Source organism: Coturnix japonica, chromosome 33 (genome assembly GCF_054131305.1).
Source record: "Coturnix japonica strain WE chromosome 33, WE-NBRP24, whole genome shotgun sequence".
Taxonomy (NCBI): Eukaryota; Metazoa; Chordata; class Aves; order Galliformes; family Phasianidae; genus Coturnix; species Coturnix japonica.
Window position 1 is genome coordinate 2,007,501 of NC_140695.1, and position 9,355 is coordinate 2,016,855.

The following is a 9,355-nucleotide window of genomic DNA, read 5'->3' on the forward strand; positions in this document are numbered from 1 at the left end:
ATAGGGGTTATTAGGTGATGGGGTTGTGGGTTATCGGGTTATTTATGGGGTTGTGAGGGTTATGGGGTTATTTATGGGGTTATGGGGTTATTTATGGGGTTATTTATGGGGTTATGGGGTTATTTATGGGGTTATTTATGGGGTTATTTATGGGGTTATGGGGTTGGCTATGGGGTTATGGGGTTATAGGGGTATGGGGTTATTGGGGTTTGGGGTTGTGGGGTTATGGGGGTTATAAGGGGTTATGGGCTATAGGGGTTATGGGGTTGGCCCCCACATATTGTACTGTGTGTGTCGGGGCAGTTGTGGTGGTGATTATGTTAATTACGGCCGTAATTACTAATTACTATTACTAATAACGCACTCTGTGTCATCCCCAGGCTGTGCTGAGCGCAACATGGGACAGAAGGCAGCAGCTGGGCACCAACTGTGCACCATCATTAGTGCACTATCACTTGTGCACCATCATTTGTACACCATCAGCTTTGCACCACCACTCGTGCACCATCATCTTTACACCATCACTTTACATCACCACTTTACACCTTCAGTTGTGCATCATCACTTGTGCACCATACCTTTGCACCATCACTTTGCACCACTACTTTGTACCATCATTTGTACACCATCACTTGTGCACCATCACTTTGCAGCATCCCTTTGCACCTGCAGTTGTGCACCACCACTTTGCACCATCATTTGTGCACCATCAGCTTTACACCACCACTTTGCACCAGGAGCAGAGCTCAGCAGCCGTTCCCTGTTGTGTTATTGTGTTATTGTGTAGTTGTGTTGTTCCAGCCCTGCTCACACTCGTGTGTTTATTGCACCATTATGGGCTTTTTTCCCCCAATAAAGCCCCACTCACAGCTGCAGCTTCATCCTGGCTCGTCCCCCTCCATCTTCCTCCTCCTCCTCCTGCTGTTGTTCACCCCCCGGCTCCACTCACGACGCAGCCGCAGCAGCGACACCAGGGCACGATGGGCGCTCATCACACAGCAGCTGTAGGATAATGGGACCCCATAGGGGATAATGAGACCCCATAGAGACCAATGAGACCTCATAGGGAACAATGGGACCCCACAGAGACCAATGAGACCCCATAGGGGGCAATGAGAGTCCCCATAAGGGACAGTGAGACCCCATAGGGGATAGTGAGACCCCTATAGGGCATGATGGGTGCACATCACACGGCAGCTGCAGGGACAATGAGACCCCATAGGGGACAGTGAGACCCCATAGAGACCAATGAGACCCCATAGGGGATAATGAGAGCCCATAGGGGATAGTGAGACCCCACAGGGGACAGTGAGACCACACAGGGGACAGTGAGACCCCATAGGGGACAGTGAGACCCCATAAGTGCCAATGGGACCCTAACCCTAACCCCCCCCAGCACTCACTTGAGGTTGGACAGCTCGAGGATCAGCCCCCCCAGCACCGCAGACGCATCCTCACGTGGTGCCACCTCATTCCTGGGAGTCAAAGGGGGTGAAATTGGCACCAATCCGGGGCTTTTTAAGCCCAAAACGAGCTCTGGGTTCTGGTGGGGGGGGGGGGGTCCGACCTGGGGGTGCAGCTGGGTGAGGCCGGGTCCCCATCGGCGTCCACAGGGCACAGAGGGGCTGCAGGCTGGGAGGGGGTGGGGGGATGGGGGGGGAAATGGGGTGAAATGGGGGCAACTGGGGATGGACTGGGGGAAACTGGGATGAACTGGGGTGAATGGGGGGGGATTGGGGGATATGAGAGTGACTTTGGGGGGGACTGGGGTGATGTGGAGTGAATTGAGGTGAATGGGGGAGAATTGGGGGGCTGGAGGGGTCTGAGAGTGACTTGAGGGGGAACTGGGATGAACTGGGGTGATATGGGGGAATGGGGGTGAATTGGGGTGGATTGGGGGATATGAGAGTGTCTTGGGGGGGGAACTGGGATGATGTGTGGTGAAATGGGGGTGAATGGGGGTGAATTGGTGTGAACTGGAGGGGGAATTGGGGTAAATTGGGGCAATCTGGGGTGGAATGTGGGGTAAACTGGGGCAGACTGGGGTGAACTGGAGCTCTATGGGGTGAAGTGGGGCAATGTGGGGTGCAGTGCGGCGCTATGGGGCTGTTCCCTATGGGTTCTCATAGTACTCTGGCATTACCTGCAGCAGCTTGGTGCCCCCCCCTGGCACCCCACTGTGCTCCGGTGCTGAGATGTGGGGCAGCCCCACAGTGCCAGCCCCATAGCGCTCCTCATGCTCTGCCACACAAGTGGGCTCCGCTTTGGCTGCCCACTCCCCCTCTTATGGCTCTTTGGTGGCCTCAATGCATTCTGTGCCCCCATCAGTGTCATCCATGACATATTGGATAATGCATACTCATATTGTTCTACTGCTCTTGTTGTAATGGAAACTGTCAATGCAATTACATTTTTTACATACAGGTCGAAGGAGGTGATCCTACCCCTCTACTCTACCCTGGTGAGGCCTCATCTGGAATATTGTGTCCAGTTCTGGGCTCCCCAGTACAAAAAAGACAGGGATCTCTTGGAGAGAGTCCAGCGGAGGGCCACAAAGATGGTGAAGGGCCTGGAGCATCTCCCCTATGAGGAGAGACTTAGGGAACTGGGTCTGTTTAGCCTTGAGAAAAGAAGGCTGAGAGGGGACTGGATCCAGGTTTATAAATACCTGAGGTGTGGGGGCCATAGTGGTGAGGCTGGTCTCTTTTCAGTAGTGCGTGGGGACAGGACTAGGGGTAATGGGATGAAAGTACAGCATAGGAAGTTCCACACGAATGTGCAGAAGAACTTCTTTACAGTGAGGGTGACGGAGCACTGGAACAGGCTGCCCAGGGATGTGGTGGAATCTCCTTCTCTGGAGATATTCAAGACCCGCCTGGATGCCGAGCTGTGTGATGTGGTGTAGGGAGCCTGCTTTGGCAGGGGGGTTGGACTCGATGATCTCTAGAGGTCCCTTCCAACCCCTACAATTCTGTGATTCTGTGATTCAGGTAGGGATGTGAAGCCGAACACTTCATGGTCCTGCAATTGCCAGCCCGAGTCAGGCGCTGTATTGAGCAGCTATTGAAAAAGGCAGCAACACCATTCAAATGTTTGTTTTGCTTTTATTTGCAATACACAGATGTGCTAAATGCATCCAAAATACATTTCAATATGAAATCAAATAGGAGGGATACTGGTAATGACTAAAACTTCCTCAGTTCCTCTCTGCAGTCCACGAAAGGGAAATCACGGCCAGGCCTGAAAACCGGACCACACAGTGTGTGTCCTTTGGTGCACCTCTGATGACGCAATCCAGGCGATTCTGCTGTCCTTTGTGCCTTCCTGCTCAAGCCCTTATCGTTTCTTTTTGCTTTCCTTCTTGGCTTTCTTGCTCAGCTGAGCAGCACTTGCCTTGGGTTGCTTCACCGTCTCCCAAGCCTTACACTCAAAACCCTCCGAGTCCTGCAAGAAGCAATTGGGAAACAGTCAAGGAGCTTTCTAACAACTGAAAGGGAAGAGAAGCAAGAGAGGATGGGTGGGTGTCAAATAAGGGAAGAACTCAACAGGCAAGAATAAACCTATCCCTGAGCTCCAGCACACACGCGTGACCACTGCTTTATTAATACTAACAGCAATGTTATTCTAGCCATTAAAGTCACCCATGTTCACGTACCTGGTTGTGGACGTGTTCGTGGCCTTGCTGCTGCTGTGCTCTACAACGCCAGCCACAGAAATAAAGAGTGCAGAAAGCTGATCTGTTGAAGACAGAGGAGTGAGCTGTGCTTAACCAACACTGCTTCAGCACATGCTTACAGTAAGGCACACCTACCTTACAACGGCCATGCAGGAAGCTCCAGACACAGCTCCAGACTGTTTCCATGAAGCCCAATTGCATTTCACAGCCACTCACGCTCTGCTCCTCGACAATCTGCAACAGAAAAGTCACAAGATGCAAATCCCATCCCTCGGAGATTTCACAGACCTCCACACTCATGGAGCAGCACTCATGGCATTGGGTGAGAAAGCAGACGTGTGCTTACCAAGTGAGTGCTGTTTGCTGCCAGCAGCTGGTAGGCCTCCACCTAACTCTAAGTACGAACAGTAACCTATGCCTAACTCTAAAACAGGAACAAAAACCTGCACCTAACAATAAAACGTGAACAATAACCTACTCCTAATTAAAAAACATGAACAATAAGGTAATCCTAACACCTAATCCTAACTAACTAAACTTTACAATGAAAACATCAATAAAAACAGGGTTCAGATGGAACCAGGGGCCTGCAGAGGTCTGAGAGGAGGAGCTGATGTTAAATGAAGCCACACAGCTAATGCCGGGGGCGGGGGCCACGCAGACAATACGGAGCCCAGCGCCTGGACCAGCGATGCTGCAGCTGAGGTGGTACTGCTGCAGGGCCTGGCACGGTGGTGTGGTGCCAGGCCAGCTGTGCATTGGGCGGATCCACCTCCATGGGCTCATCCTCAGGTGGATCCACCTCCGTGGGTTCATCTGGAGGTGGATCCACCTCCATGGGCTCCACGGAGGTGGTCACGCGCCTGGTCCAGGCGCGATGGCAATGGGCTAGCTTGCCTGTCTGCCGCCTGATGGTCCTGGCGGACCCCCTCCTCCTCCTCCTCGACCCTGCAGTCCCCAGAACCATCTTCCCAGCTAAATGTTGGGTTTCCTCCAGCCTTGCTCTCTTAGGTCCCCACATGGCTGTTAATGGCCGAAGCTCTAAGAGGCGAGTGTGTTGTGTGGGGCAGTGGTGACCAAGGTAACAGCTGTGGCCAGGCTTCTAACATGGCCCAACAGGGTTCTAACTGCTGGCACTGCTGGCACTGGCGTTCCACATGGCATGGTCCCAGCAACAACACCAGCACAGAACTGCAGCCCCGACTCGTCCCGCTCACTGACAGCCAGAGCAAGGACATGTTACACACCTTCCTTCAGCTCCACGCACTCGCTGGCACCGCACGCATCGCCTCTGGTGCCACAGCACCGCCAGCTCCTCCCCCGACATCCCTCCATGCCCTGCACAGCGGCCTGACCCAGTTGGCAGCGCACAGCCCGCTCCTCCCGGCCCCGATCACCTTCCCATGCCGCCATGGCCCGGAACTGCTCCCGCCGGCACCAAGCACTTCCTGCCCCTCCATCCCCCGCTCCTCCTTTCCCTTCACTTTCCATCCGCACTCAGGACGCAGATCTCAATGGAGGTGGCTGCAGAACATCATCAGTGCAGGCAATCAATGGCTCGTGCTGCGCTTCACTGCCTTGTGCTCCTCATTGACTGCTCTGCTGTGTCCTTTCCTAACCCCGCAGGATCATTTGCTTCTGTCTTTAGTGAAAGGGCTCTCCCTCAGGAATCCCAGACCCTGGAGGTTAATGAGAGAGTCCAAAGAATGGGAGATTTCCCTTTAGTCGGGGAGGAGGTGATCCGTGAGTGCCTAGGAAACATTAAGGTCGATAAATCCATGGGACCTGATGGGGTGCATCTGCGGGTGCTGAGAGAGCTGGCAGAGATCTTTGCTGAGCTGCTCTCTGTAATCTATCAGAGATCTTGGAGAACTGAGGAGGTGCCTGAAGACTGGAGGACGGCCAGTGTCAGTCCACTCTTCAAAAAGGGCAAGAAGGAAGACCCGGGTAATTATAGGCAAGTCAGCCTCACCTCTGTCCCAGGGAAGGTGATGGAACAGCTTGTTCTAGATGCCATCTCCAGACAACTGGGTGATATGGAGGCTATCATGAGTACTCAGCATGGGTTCACCAAGGGGAGGTCGTGCTCGACCAACCTGGTTGCCTTTTATGAAGATGTCACTAGCTGGGTGGACAGGGGGAGGGTGGTAGATGTAGTCTACCTTGATTTCAGTAAGGCTTTTGATACTGTCCCCCATGACATCCTTATAAAGCTGAGGAAGTATGGGATAGATGAGTGGACACTGAAGTGGGTCGAGAATTGGCTGACTGGCAGAGTGCAGAGGGTTGTCATTGCCGGTGTGGTGTCTGGCTGGAGGCGTGTAACTAGCAGCGTCCCCCTGGGGTCTGTACTGGGTCTGGTCTTGTTAAACATCATCAGCGACCTTGATGAGGGGATAGTGACCACCCTCAGCAAATTTGTGATGACACGAAGTTGGGAGGATTGGCTGACATGCCTGAAGGCTGTGCTGCCATTCAGCGAGACCTGGACAGGCTGGAGAGCTGGGCAGTAAGAAACCAGATGAGGTTTAACAAAAGCAAGTGTAGAGTCTTGCACCTAGGGAGAAATAATTGCATGCACCAGTACAGGCTGGGGGAAGACCTGCTGGAGAGGAGATCTGCTGAGAGGGACCTGGACGTCCTGGTGGACAACAGATTGGCCATGAGCTGGCAGTGTGCCCTTGTAGCCAAGAAGGCCAATGGCATCCTGGGGTGCATTAAAAAGAGCATGTCCAGCAGGTCGAAGGAGGTGATCCTCCCCCTCTACTCTGCCCTGGTGAGGCCTCATCTGGAATATTGTGTCCAGTTCTGGGCTCCCCAGTACAAAAAAGACAGGGATCTCTTGGAGAGAGTCCAGCGGAGGGCCATGAAGATGGTGAAGGGCCTGGAGCATCTCCCCTATTAAGAAAGGAAATGCCTTGTCCAGAAGCAAGCAGTGGGCTGGAGAGGGCACCAAAACGAAACCCTGCTTGCACCTTTCCCTCTCCTCATTCCACATGCTGACATTTATTTTAAGAGCAAAAACAAGACTACAGTGAAGAAAGCTCCAGAACAACTCAGCTACTTTATTCACCCCCTTCTCTTTCCACTACAGAAGATTCTCAGAAAACCTCCTAGAGCCACCTTACTGCTCTGCTGACCCTTCTCTGGGATGCATGAGTGCGCTCAGAAATGACTGAGAGCAACACATGCACACAGACACACAGCAGATCCCTACACAACCGCTTCTCCACTAGGAAACAGAATCAAAAAGCAGCTGGTGGAAGAGTAGAAGTGGAAAGCGGGCATGGTGAGAGAAGTGCTTTGGGCAGCAAGGAAAGGCCATCTGAAGCTCCTGGGTTAAGTCCCTTCTGCAGAGGGTGTCGGCGATGCCGTCTCCTTTGCAAACTCTTCCTGCATGGGGAGAAGCATTGGTCTCCCTCATCCCTGGGCTCTCCAGCATCCTGAGAGTCTCTCCTGCTGGGGGTTTTCCCATGAGAAATGAGGCACCAGCCCTGAGAGAAACTCTTCCTGCAGGAGATGCACTCCTAGTAGCTACCTGTCCTGTGGACTACAATGTTTAATGAGGACTGAGCTTTGCATGAAGTTCTTCTGGGAGTGTGAGGAGCTCTCTGCTCGGCACAAAGCCCTTCTCACACTCAAGGCTTCCTGCCATTTCAGCTCACTGGTGCAGACATTCTGGTAACACAGCAGATGGGATTCTCTGAGGGAGAGAAAAGACAAGTTCCCAGGCATCTCCCTGCATGCAGGCCTGGCCAAAATGTTCTAAAATGTCCAACAGAAGCTATGGTCTCTCTCCTGTGTGCATATGCTGGTGCAGCTTCAATTCAGAACTCCCTTTGAAGCTCTTATCACACTCAGGACACTCACAGGGTCTCTTTTTCCTGTGGATGCTCTGATGCAGCGTCAGCTCAGAACGCCTTTTAAAGCTCTTCCCACACTCAGGACACTTATAGGGTCGCTCTCCTGTGTGCATGCACTGGTGCATCTTCAATTCAGAACGCCTTTTGAAGCTCTTCCCACACTCAGGACACTTATAGGGTTTCTCTCCTGTGTGGACACGCTGGTGGAGCTTCAGTTCAGAGCTGCTTTTGAAGCTCTTCCCACACTCAGGACACTTATAGGGTTTCTCTCCTGTATGGATGCGCTGGTGGAGCTTCAAATTAGAACTGCTTATGAAGCTCTTCTCACACTCAGAGCACTTATATGGTCTCTCTCCTGTGTGGACACGCTGGTGCACCTTCAGTTCAGAGCTGCTACTGAAGTTCTTCCCACACTCAGAGCACTTGCAGGGTCTCTCTCCTGTGTGAATATGATGGTGGACAGTGAGGCTGGAACTCTTTTTGAAGCTCTTCCCACAATCAGTGCACTTAAATGGTCTCTCTCCTGTGTGGATGCGATGGTGGATGGTGAGGCTGGAACTGGTTTTGAAGCTCTTCCCACACTCAAGGCACTTGTACAGTCTCTCTCTTCTGTGGATACACTGGTGGGAAGTGAGGCTCCCACTGTCCGTAAAAGTCTTCCCACAGTCAGAGCACTCAAATGCTCTCTCTCCTGTGTACATGCACTGCTGGCCAGTGGGGTGGAGTCTCCATTTCATGCTCTCTGCAGAATCACAGAACTCGTAATGCCTCTTTGCTGAGTGCGTGCACTGGTGGCTAGTGATGCTGGAATCCAGTTTAAAGCTTTTCTCACACTCAGTGCATGGATTCTGCTTTTTCATCTGGCACACATCCTTGCTCCTGGTTTCCTCAGGCTGCTTTGGACCTATGTTGAAGTCCACTGGGTTCCTCAGTGTCATTCCCAGATGCTTTCCCAGGGGCTTCTTGATGTGCTCACCCTGACCTTGCTGCAGGACTTCCTGGACATCCCTTCTGATTTCTTCCTCAGAGATGCAATTCCGCTGCATTTCCGCTACACAATTTCTCTGCGGAACCTCCTTTGTATTTCTGATCCCATCAGCTGCTAGATGACAGAGGAAATGCAGCAATAGCACACGGTGCCCAAAATAAAACACAGGCAGAGAAGGCTCTTACAGCCCCAACATTCCCCTTCCCTCCACCACCTCACCTGGGCTGAGGTCTCCTGGCATGGCCTCAGGGCTATGCACATCTGGGATCCAGGGGTCTTCCCCTCTTTCAAGCAGGGAGATCACCACGGGCTTGGGGGCTGGAAGTGGAGCTTCAGGGAGAGAAACAGGGAACAAGAGAGCATTTCCCTCATGCTGGCACAGTGCCTGTTCAACAGTTCCACTCTGTGCCCCTCCCCAAGGAGAAACCACCATTTAGGTCTAAATGACACTGTGCCTACAGCTTCCCTTGGAGCAAAGAATGTTTTGACATCTCTGAACATTGTGAAGGGATATTTTTTCTTTCAAATTAACTTTACAACAGCTTATTTGTTTTCTTACAGTCTACCAGTGGTCAAGGCATCAAAATGTTGATGGCAATTGCATGGAAAATCCTCAATTCCATAGCAGTAACCAGGGATTCATCTGTGAGCTGGAGCTGGTGGCACCAAGCAACACACAACACAAGGGCTGGTTTTCTCCCTCCAGGCTGATGCCTGCTTGCCAGCACTGACTCTGTGGCTTTGATCAGAGTGCCGTGCATACTAATCCCTTCTGAAACTCACGCTTTTCAGTATCTCCTTTCTTGCTGGCACTGTGGTGTGAGTCAA

General features: G+C 52.4%; 1 protein-coding gene and 1 long non-coding RNA gene across 2 annotated transcripts; both read right to left on the reverse strand.

Annotated features, from left to right (window-relative positions):
- Positions 1-3,087: 3,087 nt before the first annotated feature.
- Positions 3,088-4,971, reverse strand: LOC146755345 (uncharacterized). Its single transcript, XR_014938157.1, has 3 exons — positions 4,924-4,971; positions 3,812-3,910; positions 3,088-3,444 (listed from the first exon to the last, which is right to left on the reverse strand). It is a non-coding gene; the product is annotated as an uncharacterized LOC146755345 (long non-coding RNA).
- A 2,259-nt stretch (positions 4,972-7,230) lies between these two features.
- LOC146755346 (uncharacterized) lies at positions 7,231-8,635 on the reverse strand. Its single transcript, XM_085525720.1, has one exon. It carries the CDS (start codon positions 8,583-8,585, stop codon positions 7,461-7,463), a length of 1,125 nt encoding a protein of 374 aa, XP_085381846.1. The 5' UTR covers positions 8,586-8,635; the 3' UTR covers positions 7,231-7,460.
- Between the last annotated feature and the right edge of the window lie 720 nt (positions 8,636-9,355).